We start from the raw sequence: 25,738 nt of genomic DNA, 5'->3' as shown, positions 1-25,738 counted from the left end.
GTATTTTAACTTTTGTATTTGTTATTTTTCATTTTTAAAACATGTTTATCTTTATTTAATAAGATATAATTAAAGTACTAAATTTACAAATAAATGTTAAATATTAAAGTTAATTTTCATAAATTATTTTAAAGGGATAGTTCACTCCAAAAATGAAAATTAGCCCATTTACTTTTCTTCAAAGCATCCTAGGTGGATTCAGACGAATACAATCAGAGTTATATTAAAAAAGTCCTGGCTCTTTTTATAATTTTATAAGCTTTATAATGGCAGTGAACGGCTGTTTCTGTTAAAAAAGTTAATCAGTGAAAAAGTAAAAAATAGTTTTTAAAAGTGCATCTATCATCATAAAAGTCCATTCATCCGTCATAAAAGTGCATCCATCCATCATAAAAGTGCATCCGTCCATCATAAAGGTGCATCTGTCCATCACAAAAGTGCATCTATCTATCATAAAAGTGCATCCATCCATCATAAAAGTGCATCCATCCATCATAAAAGTGCATCCATCCATCACAAAAGTGCATTTATCTATCATAAAACTGCATCCATCATAAAAGTGCATCCATCCATCATAAAAGTGCATCTATCATCATAAAACTGCATCCATCCATCATAAAAGTGCATCTATCCATCATAAAACTGCATCCATCCATCATAAAAGTGCATCCATCCATCATAAAAGTGCATCTATCCATGATAAAAGTGCATCCATCCATCATAAAAGTGCATCTGTCCATCATAAAAGTGCATCTGTCCATCATAAAAGTGCATCTGTCCATCATAAAAGTGCATCTGTCCATCATAAAAGTGCATCTATCCATGATAAAAGTGCATCCATCCATCATAAAAGTGCATCTGTCCATCATAAAAGTGCATCTGTCCATCATAAAAGTGCATCTGTCCATCATAAAAGTGCATCCATCCATCATAAAAGTGCATCCATCCATCATAAAAGTGCATCTATCCATGATAAAAGTGCATCTGTCCATCATAAAAGTGCATCTATCCATGATAAAAGTGCATCTATCCATCATAAAACTGCATCCATCCATCATAAAAGTGCATCCATCCATCATAAAAGTGCATCTATCCATCATAAAAGTGCATCTGTCCATCATAAAAGTGCATCTGTCCATCATAAAAGTGCATCCATCCATCATAAAAGTGCATCTATCCATCATAAAAGTGCATCTGTCCATCATAAAAGTGCATCCGTCCATCATAAAAGTGCATCTGTCCATCATAAAAGTGCATCCGTCCATCATAAAAGTGCATCCGTCCATCATAAAAGTGCATCTGTCCATCATAAAAGTGCATCCGTCCATCATAAAAGTGCATCTGTCCATCATAAAAGTGCATCTGTCCATCATAAAAGTTCATCCGTCCATCATAAAAGTGCATCCGTCCATCATAAAAGTGCATCTGTCCATCATTGGCTCTGAAGAAGCTCTTCTGAAGCGGAGCCATGTGTTTGTGTAAGAAAAATATTCATATTTGAAACTTTATAAACTGTAATCTCTAACTTCTGCTAACTGCCGTACGTGTGTTCATGACAGACTGGTGTTCCAGCGTATGGTGCAGGATAACTAGCATATTTTCACTGGAGCGTCCTACATCACACACTAGAACGCCAATCTCTTGTGAATGTGCGTACAACATTTTTTAATATAACTCTGATTGTATTCGTCTGAAAGAAGAAAGTCATACTCAGCTTGAGGGAGAGTAAATCATGGGATTATTTTCATTTTGGAGTAAACTATCCCTTGGCTGATGTATTAGTGTGTCATGTGGCAAAACTCGAGTTAATTCTGATGTGTTTGCTTGTATTTAGCTTGTGGATGTCACCACGGTATTCCAGGGAACACAAATCGAGTTTATCAAAGATGCACTTCTTGAGTCTGGTGGCTGCATTCAGGCTATCTGTGTCCCAGAAGGAATGGTTAGTATGGGATCTGGAGATTCGGACACCATTACACCTGCACAATTTAGTCGGATATCCAAACGAATTAATTATTCGGTTCAGTTAACTTTAGTGATTTAAATATGACTTATTTCACATTGTTGTGGGTATTTTTTGTAGAATTTTGAGGAGAATAATGAATTTAATCCATTTTGGAATAAGGCTGTAACAACAAAAAGTGGAAAAATATTGGGATTGTACTGTTTGTACTGAAAAAATATATATTTTAACCACAGATTCTTGCAGCTTCATCATTCAAACGTGAAAATAAAACAACATGATTTTAAAGGGATAGTTCACCCAAAAATGTAAATTCTGTCATCATTTACTCACACTCATGTTGTTCCAACCCTGATTGAGTTTCTTTCCTCTGCTGAACCCAAAAGAAGATATTTTGACGAATATCTGTAAAAAAGCAGATAGAGCACCCATTCACTACCATAGCATTTTCCCCCTACTATGGTAGTGAATGGTTGTTTTCTTTCTAAAGAAAATGCTTTTCTTACTTAGTATTTTTGTCTTTTTTCTAGTCCAAACATCTAAAAATTCTTAAAACAAGAAGTATTTACTAGACAAGCTAAATTATTGTCTTGTTTGGGGAAAAAATAACTCATAATTAAGAGAGTTTTTGCTTAAAATAAGCAAAATAATCTGCCAATCGGGTGAGCAAAATAATCTTAATTCAAACAGAAAACAAGATTATTTTTCTTACCGCATTGGCAGATTATTTTGCTTATTTTAAGCAAAAACTCTCTTAATTTTGAGTTATTTTTTCCCAAAACAAGACAATAATTTGTTCTTGTCTAGTAAATATTTCTTAATGTAATCTTTAGATATTTTGACTAGAAACAAGATGAAAATACTAAGCAAGAAAGGCATTTTTTGCAGTGTGCAAACATTCTTCAAAATATCTTCTTTTGTGTTCAGCAGAGGAAAGAAACTCATACAGGTTTGGAAAAACATGAGGGTGAGTAAATGATGACAGAATTTTCATTTTTCGGGTGAACTATCCTTGCTTTAACCACACGAGAAAGCTAGTTTTTGAGGGGCGGGTCAAGTTGTTTGTAGGCGGACAATGTAGAACATAAGCAGGCATTCAATGTGTTAACCAGTGACGGTAACCTGTCACAGAAGCAGAATTACTGAGGACTCGTTTAGAGTTGAGTCTTTCTTTTGAGCGACAGTAACTTTATCATGAACTTAACAGCTTCACACAGGATGTCCGCAGGTCCTTAAAACGTCGTAAATTTGGATTTGATTGGTCTTAAATATTTCTGGTCTCATTACCGGGGAAATGTCTCCAGTCTGACGGACACAGTGACTGTTATCATTGGACAAACCGCAGGTTTCCCCTGGCTGTAATGTTAGTAACTGCGTCGTCATTAGAGAGAATTGCGGTGACAGAATCCAGTCGAACTACAGCGGCTGACTATAGGCATACAGTTAAATAATATACCACCACAATGGAGCTATTTTGCTCAGCACTTTCACGACTGCAATGCTCCCACAGCGCTTTAGTGTGTGTGTTTGTGTGTGTGTGTGTGTGTGTGTGTGTGTGTGTGTGTGTGTGTGTGTGTGTGTGTGTGTGTGTGTGTGTGTGTGTGTTCAGTTATTAACTATTAACTAGTTGCTCATTATAGATAGCGTTTAAGTTTAGGTATTGGGTCGGATTAAGGGATGTAGAATAAGGTCATGCAGAATAAGGCATTAATATGTGCTTTATAAGTGCTAATAAACAGACAATATCCTTGTAATATGCATGATAATAACCAACTAGTGTGTGTGTGTGTGTGTGTGTGTTTGTGTGTGTGTGTGTGTGTGTTTCTGTCTTTCACTAGTCCAACTATAGTTTGCTGTATTACAACTACAAATAAGACCAACATGCATCTTATATGGCAGCCAATCAGCTTTCATGTTATTGAGTCTTTTTTTTTGGATTGCAAATTTCTGCAAATGACCATCGTAAAATCAGTCATTTTGATCTTACCCCCCCCAAAAAAAATATATATATATATATTTAATAATATATATATATATATATATATATATATATATATTTATATTAATATTACTAGGATATTGTCTGTTTATTAGCACTTATAAAGCACATATTAATGCCTTATTCTGCATGACCTTATTCTACATCCCTTAATCCGACCCAATACCTAAACTTAAACGCTACAAAAACTACCGTACTAACTATTAATAAGCAGTAAATTAGGAGTTTATTGAGACAAAAGTCGTAGTTAATAGTTTGGCACTTTGGTGTGTGTGTATATGTATGTTATAAGTACATATAATAAGTTTTCTTTTATATAATATATATATATATATCCTGGCGGGATTGAGCTATGAGGAAGTAATTCTGTGATAAAGGTCTTAAATTTAACTCATAATGGTCTTAAATTTGCCTGTTCACATCTTTGCTGATTGTTTATGTTCACAAACAGCTAAATTACACATCGCATTTGAAAAAGCATAATAGGGGCACTTTAAAAAAGTGACCTAATGTGCGCACTGATGTTACCTAATGTTGAGAATTCCAATTTCTGCCATTTATATTTCTATGAGTGGTCCGTCTGTTTCACATTATACTGTCTGGAGCAGATGAAGCTAACTGTGTGTGACGTTTCTTCCACAGAAACACCTGAAGGGCAAAGACTTAGAGTTCCTGAAACAAGCAGTCAAGACACAGTATGGTCGGGTGAGTTTTGTGTCTGTTTGCTGATGGAGTGTGTGCACATCACGGGGAGTCTCCTGAAATATTTATCTGAAAGTAATCAATAAGTCAGGATGATTTGGTGGTAAAACAGTCAAATGTAACACACAGCATACTTACCTAGAGGCGAGGATCGACCTCACTGGAGGGACTCGTGTTGTAGGCTGTCCGTGGAGTCTTATAAAGGGAATGTTAAATGTATTTTTTTCCTCCACCCCACATGTAGTACATTCATAATATATAGCTATAATGATTTATATAATAAGAAATTGTTTGATCAATTTTAAATGTTAATTCATGTTATGCCAAATGTCAAATGCTTTGTGCTGAGATAAAATGACTATTGCTTTGCTTAGGCAAGAATCTATTACTGTTGCTCTTAATGATCAATCTTAATTTTTTTCTTTCGGCTATTGAACACAAAAAAAGGTATTTATTTATTTGTTTTCTCTTTTTTTTTCATACAAGGAAAGTCAGAGGGGTCCAAAACAACACTGGAGACCTTGTATGGACAAAAATAGTTTTCCAGACATTTTTCAGAATAACATATTTTGTGTTTCACAGAGAAAATTAGGACAATTTCAGCAAATCACACAAGTATTAAACTTTGTTGAATTAGTCATTCTGTGCATTTGCGCTTTGATCGTAAATGAGACCTATCTGGACTACTACCAAAAATAAATAAACAAGAAAAATGTTATTTAATACTAATGATAGCTGACTGTTCTGCTTGGTTTTCCCACTCAATATACTCTTATCTCTGTATGTATAAATGAAAAGTGAACTAAAAATATCAAAATGAAGTGAGTTTTTGCTTAAAACAGGCAAAATGATCTGCCAATGGTGAGAAAAATAATCTTATTTCTGTTTGGGACGGAAACAAGAAACAAGATTATTTTTCTCACCCCATTGGCAGATCATTTTGCCTGTTTTAAGCAAAAACTCACTTCATTTATATTTGATTTTCAACAAAACAAAATATCTTATGCTGTTTTACTTATATAGTAAATGCATCTTGATTTAAGAATTGTTAGCTATTTAGACTAGACACAAGACAAAATTACTAAGTAAGGAGCATTTTTTCAGTTTATACTGGGGGGGTTGAACGACTTCCATTTTTTTAAAGTCGACATTTATGTGATGAAAGTCGAGTCGACGTCGACTAGTCGCTGATGACGTCATTAACAAAACAAATAAGCCTGAACCTTGAGCTGAGACTCGAACTCGGGTCTTCTCATGCACAGGACAGCTATGGCACATGACACAGCACTGCCCATAAGGTTATTGCTCCTACATAACAGCTTTTGTATCAGTTCTTTTGTCTTATGGTCGTTATATTTCTCACAGATTTCTGCTCGTTCTGAATAAGATACAGATAAAGCAGCACAATAAAGATTACATGTATATGAATGTATTTGTGAGAGATTGCGTGTGAATTAATTCTACCTGCCAGCATCTCTCTAATAATAGTGAAGCTGTGAGTTTTAGTTATCAAGAAATATATGCTAGAACGTTTCAGTTTCTAAGCTATTTTATTGATAAATCACAGAACAGTGTTGATACATTTCTGCACTACTGAATGGTTTTGTGTGAGGCGTGCGCGATCTCCGCGTGATGTGCGATCGGCTATGTGTGTGTGTTGCAATGTAGCACGCAGTTTAGCGCGATGATTAACTTACCTGTACAATAAGCGTGCATTCTCACGATCAATTTTGAGCATCCAGATGGTAATCAAACATGTATTGTGAAGAGCTCTCGGAGTATGCATTCATTTGAAATTTTTAACTGTTCAAAACAGAGCCTGCGTGTCAGGAAATTGCTTATCCTGGTGCGCCCTCTATAGGCCAGCGACTAGTCAACGTCAAGCTTAAAGCGTCATGACAGAGCATTAAGGTCGACTAGTTGGTCTAACCCCTAGTGTATACTCTTATGTCTGTGACTGTATGTATAAATGGAAAATTAACTTTAAGCAAGTGTTCTTGGCTTGAACTAAATGGCATCGTCAAAGGCAGAGGTGGAGAAAGTACACAACTTCATAACTTGAGTAAAATTAAAAGCACTACTGGTCAAATATTACTCAGTCACAAGTGAAAGTTGTAAAAACTGATTTTTACTTGAGTAAAAGTACAGAAGTATTTGTTTTCAAAATTACTTAAGTATCAAAAGTAAATGTCCTTTTTTATGTCACTGCATTATTTTATTATTGTTGTATAAATGCACATTATGCCATCATGATGGTTTAATCCAGTCAGTGATGCTCCATCTGACATACTAGCATACGACTAACTTAAACTCATTTAAATACTTGTAGAAAAGTTACAAAGCTGCTGTCACTTTAAGGCCGAATGCACGGATCCAATACACTGATACACATCTGATATCCTCACACTGTTCACCTTCACTTAAGACATAATCAACTTTGTTTATGTGAATACTCGACAAAATGAACATTTGGACATCCATCTTCTTCCATTTTGCTCTAAACTATAAATCAGTGTTTAATAAAAGCTGTGAAATCTTTGAACTTCACGAGACTCTACAAGAGTGATTCCTGAAAGGCTTTCTGCAAAAACCCAAACACCTTTTAAAGAAGAAAAAAATCATCCACTGACTTTCAAAGCTGCGACAGAAACGACTTTCGACTTGATAGAAATGTAGTGGAGTAAAAAGTACGATATTTGTCTTTCAAATGTAGGGAAGTTAGTCATGAGTTTCCAGAAAAATGAATACTCCAGTAAAGTACAGATGCTCAAGAAGTGTACCTAAGTACAGTACTCAGGTAAATGTGCTTAGTTACTGTCCACCTCTGTTCAAAGGTGATTCTCCATTGCTTTTCGCTTCAGTCCAGGTCTTGGCTTGGCTTATGTCTGGGAAACTAGCCCGCAGTTCTCGAGACTCAAGAGTTTGTGCCCTATGCTGTCAATGGAAATTGAATATGTGCCGGTGGAGAGAATGGATGATCATTGCTGTGCTTGCACCGTGTGTGTCGTACAGGAGGTGAGCGTGGCTCCAGTAAGGGCAGATGGTTCACTGAAATCGCCTTTCAGCCGAATGCTTTCGGACACGGCCAAACAGCAGCTGCTCCAGATGGCTCAGGCCAATGCTGGAGACCTGATCTTCATCACGGCCGGACCCCGGGAGAGCGTGGTGCGTATCCGCATCCATTTTACTCCGTCTTCAGAGTCACAGACACAAGCATGTGATTAAGGGTGCTTTCACACCTACCTTGTTTGGTCCGGATTTTCGGACTTTTCAGTTTGGTACGAACCAAAATTACAGGTGTGAAACCTTCCTCGGACCATGGTCCGGACCAAACACGAAATTTGGTCCGACGAAAAGAGGTAGTCTCGGTCCGGACCAAACTGAACAAAGGTTCGGTTCGTTTCTTGTGTGAAAGCATTTTCTGTATAGTTCGGACTTTCAGACCATTTACAGGAAGTTCTGGTGTAGGATTAGTGAAAAAACACAGATTAAACTCACAGCACACGTGAGCAGCAGTGATGGAGCGCGCAGCATTTTAAACAGAACCGCTTGTGTAGTCATGTCAGCTCGCGTGAACAGCGTGCTCTGCTTGTGAATATATATATATATATATATATATATATATATATATATATATATATATATATATATAGATATATATATAGATATATATATATAGATAGGCCTATATATATTTCTAATGTCTGTGAGACAAGTAACGTTATGCTGAGTTTCGGTTTATTTATGAGACCGCTCCAGTTCATGTGCAACACAAATGATCACTCCATCACGGGATGTCTGCTATATTATTTATTTAAGCTTATTTATTAAATTCAGGCAAATGATGAAACATTTATTAAAATTAAGATACAAAATACAAAGCTTTCTACAAAACAAATCTTAATGAAGTGGTCAAAATTATTTCTGACTCGATGTCTTTGACATATATTGCACATCTGTGCACGTTTCATAATCAATATAGCCTAGATGAAATTAAAAAATAACATTATAATATTTAAACATAACTATAAAATAAAACACATTGTTTGGCTAAAAAGCCTATCTTCTAGGAGCTCCTCCTTTCCTGTCGGCGCCGATAAAATGTTTGCACAACGAGGACGTTCATTTGGTGGATTTGCCTTGAGTATAGTTGGTGCTGCAGATAGTAGTGCCATAATATTAACAGTATTGCCAACGATATGCGTCTGTTCATTCATTCCTGTCAAAGTTAGCCGCTGAATTGACAACACAATGACGTCAGACGCACGTCCGCTAACAAACCAATCAATGTTAAGATGCAGCCCACATTGATGATGACGACAGGACGCCAGTGCGTCATGTAAAGTTCTTTGGTGCGCTGATATAACTGCAATGTGAAAGCAAACCAAAAAGAACCAAATGTCCAAACACAAACTTTGGTTCGGACCTTGGTGCGGACTTTCAGGTGTGAAAACACCCTAAGTTTCACAAACGCACCGTGAGAGGAGAGCTCAGCGAGCAAATATTTAAAGGGTTAGTTCACCCAAAAAATTCTGTCATTAATTACTCATGTTGTTTGGACACCGGTCAGACCTCCGTTCATCTTCACACACAGATGAAGATATTAGTGTTGAAATCCGATGGCTCAGAAAGGCCTTCATTGACACCAATGTCATTTCCTCTCTCAAGACCCATAAAGGCACTAAAGACGTCGTTACAAAGCCCATCTCACTACAGCGGCTCTACAATCATTTTACGAAGAGGTGAGAATAGTTTTTGTGCGCAAAAAAACACGAAATAACGGCTTATAGTGATGGGCCGAACTCAAAACAAAGCTTCGAACGGTTATGAATCAGTGAATCGAACTGCTGTGTCAAACTGCTGTGACTTTGGCGATCCAAATCATGAATTGATTCACTGATTCATAACAGTTTGAATCTTTGTTTTGAAATCGGCCATCACTATATAAGTCGCTATTTCGTTTTTTTGCACACAAAAACTATTCTCGCCGCTTCATAAAATGATTGTAGTGAGATGGGCTTTGTAACGACGTCTTTAGTGCCTTTATGGGTCTTGAGAGAGGAAATGACATTGGTGTCAATGAAGGCCTTTCTGAGCCATCGGATTTCAACACTAATATCTTCATCTGTGTGTGAAGATGAGCGGAGGTCTGACGGCTGTCCAAACCACATGAGTAATTAATGACAGAATTTTAATTTTTGGGTGAACTAACCCTTAAAATAAAACTACAGATGGCCCATAAGTACATCAAGCCATTTTGCATCAGAGTAAATAGTTCAATGACCAGCATCCCTATTTATGGCCCTCAAGTACCTTCCCATCAGTTTTTGTGCTCTTAGTGATTGATGACTAAGGGTTTTCAGAAAAATATGGCTTCAGAGGAATGCTGACATGATCTAATCACTTTTAAAAGAATATTCATCTTTTCTCGCTCGGGGCTGGTGCAGATGGTGAGCTTGGCACGGTTAGACGGCTGTTTAGTCACAAAGCAGAGAAGTGGGAGATGGCTGGGGATAACTGAGCTCTGTGCTGGGGTTGTGGGATGAATGGTGATGCTAGTGCAGAAAGCGAGAAAAATGACAGCTGAGGTAGGTCATTCTCCTCAACTATAGCTTAAGAGGCCAGCATGAGCATTAGGGCTGTGCAATATGGACAAAATAATCATATTACATCATTTTTTAATGTATATTGCAATTGGGTGATTTTCACGATTGTCTGGAGAGAAATAGTGAAGGTGAATGCAGATGCGAACAAGCTCTCCGTTTAGGGTTTGAACAAATTCAACCCAAGCTCCTTTGATGACGTGGATGATTACGTTACTGTTGATGATCTGTCCATCATTGTCTAAAGCCCGCCCTGATGATCTCATTGGTCTGAACAGTTTCCCTGCGTCCCAATTCGCATACTATCCATACTAAATAGTTTTAGAAAATAGAATTAGTAGGTTCCCAATCGTAGTATGTTGAAAAGAGTATGCCAAAGATACCCGGATGGTTTACTATTTCCGGTGAGAATTTGAAGTGCAGATCGATGCGCACTCTATATAACCCACAACCCATTGCGAGTTGGACGAGGATTCGATTAGAACTACAAGCACGGATAAAACGTGTAAAAAAAACTACAAACATGACAGAGGTGCTAGTCTGACGGTTAAGTAGAGAGGTTCAGATAAAGGGGTTTGAGCGACCAACTATCAGTATTTAACCTGGCGACAAGACATTTATTCAGTGTTGTCCACATTATATTTCACCTGCAGCAGCATTGTGAACTTTTCTAATGACACGTTTGGCCATTAACTTTTAAATGCGTCATTATATTTAAACTGCAAACACATGAGGAGAGTCTCTGCATTAAAGACACACACACGGCAGATCAACGAGCGACTATATTTCTCTCCCATACGGCAGGAGCTTAAACTGAATGTGGAGGATTTAAACTGTGACGATGATTGACAGGGCGGTTTAAATGGTGATGGGATGAACGTAACTAAACAACCGTTAAAGATGGCGAAGTAGTCCAGAAGCTTGCATACTCTTCTGCTACACACTCATGCATATACAAGTATGTACATTTTCTTCACAAAAAGAGTACATACTTTTAGGACGTAGTATAAGTAGGCGAATTGGGATGCAGCATTTCTGTTGAGGCATAATTACTCCTCTATAGATGAAGTCCAGACCGAACTGCCCAAGCTCAAATGTTGTGGGCGGGCTGAGTTTGGCTGGCATCCAGGCTAAATCTGAACGTTAATCGGACCAAAATGAACCGAACTACAAGTGTGAACACAGCCTTATTTCACTCTGTTTTAGGTCCCTATGCTGGGGAAGCTGAGACTGCAGTGTGCTGAGATGCTTGAGGCCTATGGCGTGCCTGTTCGTGACCCCTCTGCCTTTCACTTCCTGTGGGTGGTGGACTTTCCACTTTTCTTACCCAAAGATGACGATCCAAATATGCTTGAGTCTGCCCACCATCCCTTCACAGCTCCAGTCCCCGAGGACGCCCATCTGCTGTACACACAACCCCACAAGGTGTGTAGCGTCACCACAGATTGTCGTTTTTTAACATTTCAGAATCATAGCTTTGCATTTTAATGGAAACAGGGCAGAAAATCCATTGTTTCAATTAATCAAAAAATCTAAGGCTTTTTTCCTCCAACGCTTTGCATTGACTTTATATTGCATGAACCGTCACCTCGTCTTTTCTTACTTATAACAAGAAACAGAACAATGTCTTAAAGTTGATATGTGACAAGGTGTGCAGCAAAATCAATATTTTGATCACTGACAGCTTCTTAAACACATCATTCATCAAGTGACAGTAATATTTGATTGCGTTCAGTACTGTCTCTCTGCAGTAAATCACTGAGCCATTGCAAGTTTTGCAGATTATAATTATTATTGTTTTGTTTTCTGTCAGAGGTAACTTAGTGAACTGTCACTTCATCATTGTGTATCAGACATTGCCACCTTGTGGAATAAAGGTGAATTGCACATATTTCGTCATTATAGATTCATTTATGTGTGCAGAATTTTTTTTAAATTAAAAGTAAAAAATAAATAATGACCCTATACAATTTTTTACAAAAAAATAGTGGAAAAGCAGGCATTTATATGGCCCATATTCATTCACCAGGCCCAGCAAACGATCATGAAGAACACAGAGCAATGTTCTGTTCAGTCAGTAGAGGTTAAAGTGTATGATTGAAAATGTTCATTCAGCTGTATGATCAAACAACCGCATTCATAAACCGTGAAGTTTCACTACGACTGACAGCACGTAATTAAATAAGTCCAATCGAGGCGTGAGTTCATCCATTAGATATTTTAAATACCCAACAAAAGCATTAAATGCTTTGTAACTGGTTGCAGAGAGCCGGCAGCTCATAAAAAAAAGTATGATGTATTTTAAGCACAAAATACTGATAACTGACATCTGTATTCTAGTGCTGTGTTAAATTTCACTGTAATAGTCCGAATACTTACGCTGCCGTCGTTTTGAGATAAGAGCCCCGGGATGTTTTCTTTCTTTTCTAGCGTTATAAATGCATTCACTGTCACTTTTAATCAATTTAATCCGCCCCTGCTGAATAAAAGTATGGTTTCCTTTTGGAAGGAAGTGTAAGTTTTTATAGTTTTGCTATTTAAAAAAAAAAAGTGCTCATAATGAGGATTGTCTGATATACTAGTCATTCTTTGGAGTCATTTTATTTCATTGAATTAGTCAAATTGGCCCACAAATCAGTAGGGTTGAGTATCGTGTTTTTTTCTTCTTCTTTACAATACTGGTGCCAAAGTGATACTTACAAAAAAAAAGAGCCACAAAGTGACGGTGGATGACATTACAGGGGTCATAACACACACTGTGTCTGCCAGTCTCGTGTTAATCTTGAGTATCTATAGAGTAGTGTTGATCCTTCATATCTCCCAAGAGTCTTTAGTTTATCATATTTATAAAAGACAGATACACTGAACCGATTCTTTCCGAGCTCGTGGAGGCGTGCAGTGGGCGGAGCTAAAGACACACACACACACACACACACACACACACACACACACACACACACACACACACACACACACACACACACACACACACACACACACACAACCAGTCTCAGCTGCTGGATTTGCAGACACAATGCTGTAAAACGTTTTTTTTTTATATGTAATAGTACTAGTCCCGGGGCTATACCAGACCAAAACGTACCCTCGCCGGCAGAAATTCTTTCTTGATCTGGCCGCGTGTGTGTGTGTGTGTGTGTGTGTGTGTGTGTGTGTGTGTGTGTGTGTGTGTGTGTGTGTGTGTGTGTGTGTGTGTGTGTGTGTGGTTCGCGCTTATATCGACCAATCATGCAAGTGCGGGCCATGTAATGAAAATGCGGGTGGATGAGAAATAAATCATTGTGTTCGTTTGATAAAGACAAGTTGCAGTTGCCGCTTTTAAAATAATCTCTCTCTCATGTGAGCTGACACTTGGGCATAGATATGACAGCGGAGCTTAAGCTCATTAAAAATCCAAATCTTATCCAATCCTAGCCGTGGGGGTTTACTTCCAAGTCTCCAGTGACACGCCCATCAAAACCCAGCGTTCAGGAAAGAGCCTCAAAACCAGTGTAGAAAATAGCCTGATACTTATTAGTTATGTGTTTTTCAAAAGTAAAAACCACACAAACGTCATTAGTTGACCTCAGACAACAGTATAAAAATAAAAAAGCCAATTCATGACACCTTTAAGTCTACAGTCCTGTAAGCCAAGTTAATCATAGAGAAACTGTATAATCTCGTTCTGAATGAACATGTTTCCGGTTTATCTGCTTTTTTAGGTGCGTGGCCAGCATTACGACCTGGTGCTGAATGGCTGTGAGATCGGAGGAGGTTCAATTCGAATCCACAATGCCTCTCATCAGCTGTACATCCTGGACACGATTCTCAAGGTAATGGAACAAGAGTGAAAAATTACATAGCAGGGCAAAAGTGCCTCATTTAATGCTACTCTGACAGTGAGTAAAAGCATCTGTAATAGACGTGTCCAGATGCCCTACTACACCATTTTCTTATTTGTGACTCTTACATAACACCCCCTTACCATAAACTACCTGTTCGGTCGCTGTGGCAACCCATTATGCTATCTTTAAAGGGTTAGTTCACCCAAAAACGAAGATTCTGTCATCTATTCCTCCTGTGGTTGGACAGCCGTCAGAGCTCCGCTCATCTTCACACACAGATGAAGATATTAGTGTTGAAATCCGATGGCTCAGAAAGGCCTTCATTGACACCAATGTCATTTCCTCTCTCAAGACCCATAAAGGCACTAAAGACGTCGTTACAAAGCCCATCTCACTACAGCGGCTCGACAATCATTGATGAAGAGGCGAGAATAGTTTTTGTGTGTAAAAAAACGAAATAACGACTTATATAGTGATGGGCGATTTCAAAACAAAGTTTCAAACGGTTATGAATCAGTGAATCGATTCATGTTTCGGATCTTGTGTCAAACTGCCGAAATCATGGCTGCGTCCGAAAACCTCGACAGCTGACTCGTTGCCTCGCTGCCTTATCAGACAATGGCTTGTAAGGCAGTGTTTTGTGCATGAAGGCACCTCACGAAACTTATTTCGGACAGACTTTAATGATCGACAGCAAAATAGAGAGTGCTTTGGTGAGAACTAAACACATATTGAATTACTACATTAGTAATTTCTCTAGTAAAAATGACATCAGAAGTGGAAAATATTAGTAAAAAACATACATTTACACACAAACTGACCAGCAAACGCAACTTTCGGACGCCATCTTTTTTCCCCGGCTCAACTGTCACTGTCATGGAAAGCTCAGGATTGTGGGATATCAAAGGCAGCGAAGGATAGATCTATGCTATCTTCAAAACCCGATCAGATGAAGGTCTCTCAGGAGACAGGAAGTGAAGCTAACATTAGATTCGGACGTTGCTTGATGCCTTCCTGCCTTCAAATGTGTCCTCCGAAGGCAGCATTCTCCAGGTTTCGGACGCAGCCCATTCGACTTTGGCGATCCGAATCATAAATCGGTTCGCTGATTCATAACCGTTCGAAGCTTTGTTTTGAAATCGCCCATCACTATATAAGTCGCTATTTATTTATTTTTCACACAAAAACTATTCTGGCCGCTTCATAAATGATTGTAGAGCCGCTGTAGTGAGATGGGCTTTGTAACGACGTCTTTAGTGCCTTTATGGGTCTTGAGAGAGGAAATGACATTGGTGTCAATGAAGGCCTTTCTGAGCCATCGGATTTCAACACTAATATCTTCATCTGTGTGTGAAGATGAGCGGAGGTCTGACGGGTGTCCAACCACTTTAGGGTAAGTAATTAATGACAGAATTTTCATTTTTAGGTGGACCAAACCTTTAACGGCCTTTAAAGAACACAAATGGTTTGGATCTTCAGAGCCAGGGAGAAGAAACATCACATTAATAATAATAGATTGTATTTTTAATGCACATTTTATTCCGAAGAATCTCAAAATGCTACAATGGAAAAGGGAAACATTAGGGTGTTTTTACCCAAGTCGAATGTGCTAGCTGAAGATTTGTCTCTTTTTGAAGGTCTTTCTACTCTCTTGACACTGAAGTTGTATGGATTTGTACGATTTATACATGCTATGAACAATTCCCTTTCATGCTGTGAATTACAAGGTCTACTGTGTGTTTTTTCCCCAATGCTGTCCGTGTTGTAGGAAGACCCATCACTGCTTTCTCATCTGTTGGAGGCTTTGGACTCCGGAGCCCCTCCTCATGGAGGAATCGCATTAGGTGAGAGAGCATTCAACACATGCTACATTTGGACTTTCACAAGGTTTCTGGTACCACTGTAACGAAAGGCCTTGTTGATTACATTCTCCTGTTGGTTAAAGTGGAACGGTCATGCTCGAAGACTGAAATTGCTTGCCTGGCCAAGAAATTTTGGCAGCTTTGTTTCAGTTTTGAGACTCTAAACTGAAGCATGAAGTGCCCTTGATCCTTTGAGAACTTCTGATTGGGTTTATTATTTGTGTGTGGCAGAACTAGAGCTGTTTTTACAGCTTACATAACCTGTGATACACACAATCACCATATTCTTGTTTACATTATAAAGATTAAAGAGTATAAAATATGTCTTAAGGTCTGAGAGAAATGAATCGAATAGAAATTGATCAATAGCTGATATTAAAATGATATACTATTTTGTTTAAAAAAACTAAAATCAGTTGTTTTAGATGCCACAAGTGCATTTCGGCTTCACAGCACAGTTTGAAAAATGGATATTCATTTTGAGATTTGCTAAATATTACATGTACAGGGATGTTACATTTTAAATGTTTTTAAAGATTAAGGTCCCTTTCATACCTCCGGCACAATGCAAGTGTGTTCTGCTAGTTTCAGCCGGACACAGTTCTCATGTTCACATCCAGCTCATCGTTGTTTAAATATCAAATGCACTGACACATCTGTTCCCCAATCAGTGTGTGTGTGTGTGTGTGTGTGTGTGTGTGTGTGTGTGTGTGTGTGTGTAATATGAGGACACAAATATGTATAATGACATGGGTATGACATAGGGGTATTACAGGAGAGGGTGAAATATGAGGATATTGGCCATGTCCCCACTTTTCAAAAGGCTTATAAATCATACAGGATGAATCTTTTTTAGAAAGAATGCAGAATGTTTCCTGTGATGGGTAGATTTAGGGTGGGTGGGTGGGCGGGTGTGTGTGTGTGTGTGTGTGTGTGTGTGTGTGTGTGTGTGTGTGTGTGTGTGTGTGTGTGTGTGTGTGTGTGTGTGTGTGTGTGTGTGTGTGTGTGATGGATAGGTGTAGGGGCAGTGGAAGGGGATAGAAAATACGGTTTGTACAGTATAAAAACCATTACGCCTATGGAATGTCCCTATATGTCACAAAAACAAACGTGTGTGTGGGTGTGTGTGTGTGTGTTCCCCCATGGGCATCTGGTCTAAACCAGATGTGTTCAGGAGCATTGTTGGAGCGTTGCTATTGTGAGAAACTGAAAACCACTGACCATTGACCAACACACACCTGCTCTAAAGTCAATAGTGCAGTATTTCTGTGTTAGTAATATGAGCCTATACATGGAGCACAACACATACACTCTGATTATTACACACACATTTTAAATGTTAGAAATAAAAGGATTCCTCTCTAGATATGCGCTCAGTCTCTACTCATTTCAATAGTTAATATGCTCATGGTGCAGCACAGCTGGCTTTTAAAGGGAAAGGGAGATGAGACTGATTGGTTTATTGCACATTACGCCCAAAACACGACCATGCCTCATTAAGAGACGAGGGACGACACTTTTGGACCATGAGCTGGGCACGCTGACCGTTTTTCGTCGTTAAACTAGCAAAAATAGATTCAGACATGCTTGAAGAGCACCTGAGCTATGAGCTCAGATCGCTAAAATAGGGCAATAGGTTAAAGTGAGCATTTGTTGACAGCACAGGTAATTTAAATGTAAAAATAGGGTAAATGACCATGCATGATTTAATTAATTGAATATATATATTATTAAATCATTTAATATAAATACATACACTTCAACGTTTTGTGATCCATAATATGATTTTTTAAAATAAATGATTATTTTTATAAAGTAGATTGATGCATTCAGTTGAACAAGTGACAATAAAAATCTATTTTGTATACATGCTAATTTTATGAACTTTCTTGTGGGAAAAAAAAGGTAAATTCTCACAGATCCCAAACTTTTGACCATTAGTGTATGTTAATTATATGAATAATTTTGCATAATTATGCATAATCAATAATGTAACCAATAAGTTGTACATTCCTAATATTTGTGTCTGTTCTGAACAGGGCTGGATCGACTGGTGTCCATCATTGTAGGAGCTCCCACTATACGAGACGTCATAGCTTTTCCAAAATCCTTCAGGGGTCACGACCTCATGAGTCGCGCTCCAGACTTCGTCTCTGAAGAAGATCTGAAGGCGTACCATATTTCGGTGGTCTGGCCTGGCTCAGATACAGAAGGTCAAAAAAACAGCTCAATGTAAGCACTAAAGCGGATGATATGTGCATCTGTGCACACTGGAGCTGAATTCAGGATCAATCCCTGTCTGGAGAGAAATGAGCTCCATCTTCAGACTGAAGGCCATGTTTGTGACTTCATGTTTCTCTTCATATACATGCTCTGCAATTTCAGCTCTCTCAGTTGCATTTTGGATTAAACAGAGGCGGACGGTATTGAAGTATTTTTTACTTTCCAAGTAATTTTATTTTTCAAGGATATGTACTTTATCAGTGTTCTTCTTTGGAAAACTTTTACTTCACATCATCCCAAAACATAATATTGTACTTTTTAATGCACTGCATTTCATATTGAATATAATTTAATACTTAAAGGGTTAGTTCACCCAAAAATGTAATTGAAGTCATTATCTCCTCGCCCTAATGTCGTTCCACACCCGTAAGATCTCCGTTCATCTTCACACACAGTTTAAGATATTTTATATTTAGTCCGAGAGCGTATGCAAGTGTATGCACACTATACTGTCCATGTCCAGAAAGGGAATAAAAACATCATCACAGTAGTCCATATGAGACATCAGTGGGTTAATTAGAGTCTCTTGAAGCATCCAAAATACATTTGGGTCCAAAAATAACAAAAACTACGACTTTATTCAGCATTGTCTTCTCTTCCGGGTTTGTGTTCAATCCTCAAATAAAGATTCAAACGGTCATGAGTCAGTGAATTGATTCATGATTCGGATCGCGTGTCAAACTGCTGAAATCACGAGACATTGGTGATTCGAATCATGAATCAATTCACTGATTCATGACCGTTTGAATCTTTATTTGAGGATTGAAAACAAACCCGGAAGAGAAGCCAATGCTGAATAAAGTTGTAGTTTTTGTTATTTTTGGACCCAAATGTATTTTGGATGCTTCAAGAGACTCTAATTAACCCACTGATGTCTCATATGGACTACTGTGATGATGTTTTTATTCCCTTTCTGGACATGGACAGTATAGTGTGCATACACTTGCATACGCTCTCGGACTAAATATAAAATATCTTAAACTGTGTGTGAAGATGAACTGAGGTCTGACGGATGAGGAGTTAATGACATAAATTTCATTTTTGGGTGAATTAACCCTTTAATGACATAAAAAATGTAGTGCTGTATACTTTTACTCAAGTAAAAGTAATTCAAAGCTTGACTTGAGTACAAGTACGAAAGTACTATATGTTTAATGTAATTAAGAGTTAAAGGTAAAAACACTTTTATTTATGAAATGTAGTGCAGTAATAAGTATGACATTATATTTTATGCTTTGGAATGTAGTGAAGGAAAAGTTTTCCAAAGAAAAAACACTGATAAACTATGAAAAATGTACTTGAGTAGAAAGTAAAAATACTCCACCATCTCTGGGATTAAATGTGTTTCAGTGAAAAGCTGTGAAATCCAGAGAGAGCACAGCTGAATATTTCAGTAGGGGGCAGTGTTGTTCCATCCCATCTTTTCCCATTGCTTTTTTTCCCCCTCCTCCACATGCCCTGTGGTGAAGTCAGCGTGCATCATATCCTACACTTTCTTCCACCACCAGACATACCAAATAAAGCTACATTTCAGTTTTTCTCAACGATGCCTTATCTGCAAAAGCAGATGCTCATTTTTCATGCCCAGGTACAGCCCGTGTTGTTTTAAAGCAGAACACACTTCTTTCTGTATGACATGCTGTTTTTGCTGCTCTTCCTTAAGTACCCACTCATCACCTATTTACATGACCGTGTTTATTTGGAAGAACCTGCCCACGTTCGGTGCGTCTCCTTTAGTGCTTTAGAGACGGTTTCAGTAGCGAAGCTCGGCTGTTTGATATGGAGCTCTTCGTATACTGTCAGCGTTAATCGGTTTTTATATATGCACAACCCTCAAATCAATTTTAACATTCAGGTTTATTATGTAGTCTTAAAAAGGGATCGATCACACAAAAAAATTAATTGCTATAATTTACTCATTAAAAGCATGTCCTTCCAAACCTGTTTTGTGGTTTTCGTTCATTCGTTCATCTTTTTTTGTCCATACAATGTTTTTTGTTTTTTCGAAAAAAAGAAAATTAATACAGTTGTTGATGCAGCACAATTTCAGCAATTCCCCCCCTAAAAAACAAACCAAAAACTATTTAATATTAAGCCGAAAAATATTTTAAGGTCTGAAACCAGCGTTTTGATTCTGGCTGTCTGAAATCACCCCATACCCTTAAATAGGGCATTATTTAAAGGGACAGACATTTATAGTGGTGTCCGAGACCATAGTGGACATTATTGAGTGCACACATTCAATCCCACAATGCACCGCAATAACGAGTGTACAATTATTGAAAGACAATATATGTGAAATTCTATTGATTAAACAATCTCTTCATGCAAACGTACTGCTGCACCCCATCTGATATAGATCCATTTCGCATGACTATGAGCGTGATATTGCTCATATAAATATGATAGTATATGATACAGCCTTCATTCTGCAGGTCAATCATATATTCATGAGAACAAATATCAGCGATATCTTTGTCGTATATTTCAATGGTTAAAGTTACCACAGTCATTGCATGTGCTGCACTATTTATACCGTTTTGTTTTATTAGGTTATTTTTGTTTTGAAAGATAATAAAGAATGTTTGAAAAATGAGATCTCTGGTTGTAATCCTTGAAAACCAAAAAAAGTATTGCCAGAAAAGTCTGCACTTTATTTTAAGGTTCAGTTATTCACTTTAGTTAGTGTGTAATGTTGCTGTTGGAGCATAAATAATACCTGTAAAATTATAAAGCTCAAAGTTCAATGCCAAGCGAGATATTTTATTTAACAGAAGTTCCCTTTCAAAGCCTACAGCGAGCGGCCGGTTTGGACTACACCGCTGCACTTCCTGCTGTGATGACGTCACTAGAACCGTTTGTTGACTAAAGCTCCGCCCACAAGAACACACAAAATAGGGGGCGTGGTCTCGTTGCTCTCCCACGTGGAGAAGAGCGCGCATTCAGCTTGCATCTCCCCGTTATGGTAAGAGGCGGGACCTTTCCGGGCAAAGTGCGCTAAGCTGCTGTCCAATCACAACACGGGAAGCGCTGGCCCAATCAGAACTTGTTACTTATCCAGGGATTGGGTTATTTTAATCCTGTGATTGGGTTAGATATTTGCTTAAGACAAGCCAATCGCTGGGTTAAAACAACCCAACTGCTGGGTTAGTCCATATTTGACCCAACATTGGGTTGTTTTTTAGTCCGATTTTTTTACAGTGTAGTTTATCATATTTATAAAAGACAGATACACTGAAACGATTCTTTCTGAAAACAGCCGAGCTCGTGGAGGCGTGCAGTGGGCAGAGCTAAAGAGACACACACACACGTTGGTGTTGTTCACATTATATGCACTAACGCACTGATTGACAACAAAACACACATTTGATGCAGTTTCACTCACCGCCTGCAGTTTCAACTCTTGACCGGGAACAAACACACACTCGCAGAAACACAAACTGCATCCACTGTTCCCTTAACTCTGGGTTATTTGGGAACAGGGTTCGTACACCTTTTCAAAGGTCAAATTCAAGCACTTTTCAAGCACTTTCAAGGTCAATTTTAATGGTTTTTCCAGCACCTAACACCGCTGTAAATTACATACCAATACATTGTCAAAATTATTATTTAGTACACTTTATCATCACATTTAAAAGATAATAATACTATAAACGGCCAAAATCGTGTTTCGTAAAGCAGAAGGATCAGATATTTAACCAAATCACAAGTTTTATTTATTTTAAATGTATCACTGTCTAAGTAGACTGTGCTTACTATCTAACCTGCCTTTGGGGTAATTGTAAAAACAATTAGCCTAAACAAAATCACTCGACGGGTTCACTTAACTTTCAATTAATTTATTGAACATTTTAAAAATGAAAACATTTGTCTTTGAGGTAGACAGTCAATCACATGTACCTCATTGACCTTTTCTATTTTTAATTAATTTCTTTTTTGTGTGTGTATGTCTATTAAAAGTCTAGGCAATCAAGTATTTCTTCTGAAGAGATCACTTTATATGATAAAGCTTAAGCTTTTTTTTCATAATCATTGATCAATTACCATTACAATTATCTCACAAATATGCTTACAGTGCGTGGTCTACAATGGGGTAATTGTGTTGCAGTAGCTTACATACAGCACAAGAAAGCTTGACTTCAAATGGTAAAAAGAAGAGAAAACAGTAATAAAATAAGAACAAATAAGCAAAAACAATAGCACAAATAAATCAGGTAGGCCTAGGTCTAACTGTATTCAGGTGAGACACTGAATTAAAAAAAATAAACAAGTTATTAAATTTAAAATAACATTGGATTTTTATTGTAAAATTAAATACATATTAATCTGTTAAAGTTACACAAGATAATCAGTAAAGAGCAGCAGGTGATCTTTTGTCTTTTTGTAGTTTGAATAACTGCTGCCCCTTTAAGACCTGACGCGAGTGTGGAATCAAATCACTGTTCCTGTTACTCATTCTTCTGAACCGTTTACGGCTGTATTTACGTTAATACACACCCAGATGAACAGTGTAACATTTTTTGTGTGTATTTGACCATTAATTAGCTGGGAAAAGGAGCTATTTTTTATTTTATTTACTTGTATGTCAGAGGTCGGCTTTATAACGGTATGTGCCCACTTCAGATATGAGCGCAAAATCTGCAGGAATTTGTAGAATTATGTGTCTAATCCCGTGCGAAATTCAGACCGATCGAAAAATACATCAATATTTTTGACAGCACTAAGTTACTTGCAGGGGCGTAGCCATCTTTTCAGAAGTGAGGGGGACAGAAATGTATTTTATTTTTTTGGGACCAATATAATTTATCGCATCTCTTGCTTTTAATTGTGCAAGATATCAAATGCACTGCTGAACAATAACCACTAATTAATATCAATAATATTATTCTCCTATTTTTTGTGCCATTTTATAATTGGTTTATATACTAGCCTACAAACACTTGTGCATTAACACTCCATATATTTTATGCAATGTAAAAATATATATATATTCTAATGTAAACCATGCTGTTCTCTGTGTGAATATATAGTAAAGTGTGATTTATTCCTGTGATCAATTTCCTGTGAATTTATCATCATTACTCCAGTCTTCAGTGTCACATGATCCTTCACTAATCATTCTCACATGAGGATCTGATGATCAACACACATTTATGATTATTATCAGTTGTGCTGCTCATGGTGATGCTTAATTTTTGTGGAAACCATCTAAAGATTTGTGGTAAAATTAAAAAAGAGAGAAATTAATACTTTTATTGATCAGACATGCATTAAATTGATCACAAGTGATATTTTTAATATTACAAAAGATGATAATATATTTAATGAATGCAAATAAATGCTATCCTTTGAACTTTCTATTCATTAAAGAATCCTGAAAAATAACATGTAGGCTATCATGGTTTCCACAACATTTTTAAGCAGCACATCTGTTTTCAACACAGATAATAATCATAAATGTTTCTTGATTATGAAATCCTCATATGAGAATGATTAGTGAAGGATCATGTGACACTGAAGACTGGAGTAATGATAAATTCAGCTTTGATCACAGGAATAAATCACTATATATTCACATAGAAAAAAAGCTGTTTTAATTTGTAATAATATTTCAAAATATTACAGTTTGAACTATTTTTGATTACATAAATGCAGCCTTGGTGAGCAGAAGATACTAAACATTAAAAGCTGCATTATTCATATGATAGCCTATACTTTATTGTCATCAATAGCCTACATTGAGATGGCTTGAAAAACACACATAAAGCATATATATTGTCGCAATCGTCTAATTGTCTTCGTCACGTTTCATCATCATAACGATTGTTTTCCTTCAGCTGCAGCTCCAGCGTGACTGGATATTACGAATCCACTTTTGGACGTGAGAGAGCGCCTCCTCATATTTAGATGCGAATAAAATGACAGGTCATGCATAGATTATTTTTTGTCTCTGAATTTAAATCTTGATGTATTCACATTGGTTTCTATGTAAATACATTTGACCGTGACCTCAAGAAGCGCGCAATCAACCGAGATTAGAGAGAGCTGTTTTTAGCGTCCCTGTTAACTTGCCCGCCCCCGCGCAGGTAACGCCGGTTCGGATCCCGCTCGGAGCGGGTCGACTAGCATCGGTGAGACCCAGTAAAAGTGCGGGGGACGAAAATACATTTTATTAAAAGTGAGGGGGACACGTCCCCCGCATAATCTACGCCCATGGTTACTTGTATGATCATCTGACACTATTTTTATGCACTGAGCTAATGTTTGTAGGTTTTAATTTGTGGCTACGTTCACTGCCTATTCCACAAATGAACATGCCATAACGGACATGCTAATCTTACATTATCACATTATACATATACTCTGTCACTAATGCGAATCCCTAGCTAGCAGTTAATAGCGCAAATAGGCGCTAATGTGTAACTTAGGCTTTAGTAAACTACTTTAGTTAGCTTACTTGAAAGTCTATGACTTAGCCTACCTTTCATGTGACTCGAAAGAGCAGACTCGCCCATAGTGAAAAGCTGCATGTATTTTTGCAAACTTTACAGGAGGCACTTCGTGGGGTTTGTGTCCGTTTGATCCAAAATTCGTATTTAGCATCATTCAGCCAACGTTCATTGAAACGACAACATGGGGGCGGAGTCACACGGAAATAGACAGGCAGATCGCGAGCACAGCAGGTTTCATTTTAGGCTCTCCAACATTTTATTTCTACATTTAATAAACAAACTATTTAGTCAGATAGGTATTTGTTGTAAAAGAAATAGTTACAATTTCAAGCATTTTTAAGCACTTTATCCAAAATTCAAGCACTTTTCAAACCTTGAAAACACAACATCAAAATTCAAGCACTTTCAAGGATTTCAAGCACCCGTACGAACCCTGTGGGAAGCTAAACAAGGTGATCTTTCCCTCACAACTCTTTAACAGTGTAAATAAGTCAGAATGCATGACATAGCATTAGACCTCTCCTTTAAAGTGTCATGGCAGAGTAATGAAGTCGACAAGTCCCACTTCACTGTGCCTAAAATAATGCTAGAATTGCAATTTGTAAAATCGTTCAGCTGAAATATAGTTCAGTTATTACGACTGGTTGAATTATTATCAGCGATCATGACATCTTGAATAGCACATCGATTTCAGTTCTCCAGGTTTAATCCCTGAGACTAACTCTAAAACATTTGGGCCTGGTTTCACAGACAGGGTTTAGATTAAGCCAGGATTAGGCTTTAGTTCAATTAGGACATTTAAGTAGCTTTTATAAATGTGCCTTAAAAACATTACTGGTGTGCATCTTGAGACAAAACAATGGCATATTTTTAGATATGTCAGTACAAGTTGCTTTCAGTTAAAATGGTTCAAACATGCAGTTTAGGCTGAGACTAGATTAAGGCTTGTGTGTGAAACCAGGAGCTGCTGTTTTGATTTTTTTTTTTTAAATGGTGGATTACTAGTGCAGGTTTGGAACAACATAAAAGTGA

The 25,738-nt window shown here is 37.6% G+C and overlaps 1 protein-coding gene across 1 annotated transcript in view; it reads left to right on the top strand.

The window, feature by feature from the left end:
* Positions 1–18,565, top strand: part of dars2 (aspartyl-tRNA synthetase 2, mitochondrial) — a 38,154-nt gene extending 19,589 nt beyond the window's left edge. The window contains exons 12-18 of the mRNA XM_067453483.1: positions 1,835–1,942; positions 4,605–4,667; positions 7,677–7,829; positions 11,474–11,692; positions 13,987–14,097; positions 15,878–15,953; positions 18,011–18,565. Coding sequence (XP_067309584.1) covers positions 1,835–1,942; positions 4,605–4,667; positions 7,677–7,829; positions 11,474–11,692; positions 13,987–14,097; positions 15,878–15,953; positions 18,011–18,207 — 927 coding nt within the window. The 3' untranslated portion in view covers positions 18,208–18,565. The remainder of the gene's footprint in view (positions 1–1,834; positions 1,943–4,604; positions 4,668–7,676; positions 7,830–11,473; positions 11,693–13,986; positions 14,098–15,877; positions 15,954–18,010) is intronic.
* The last annotated feature ends 7,173 nt before the right edge of the window (positions 18,566–25,738 follow it).

This window comes from Pseudorasbora parva, chromosome 9 (genome assembly GCF_024679245.1).
Source record: "Pseudorasbora parva isolate DD20220531a chromosome 9, ASM2467924v1, whole genome shotgun sequence".
NCBI lineage: Eukaryota > Metazoa > Chordata > Actinopteri > Cypriniformes > Gobionidae > Pseudorasbora > Pseudorasbora parva.
Note: the sequence above shows the minus strand (reverse complement) of the source record. Positions and strands in the feature narration are given on the sequence as shown.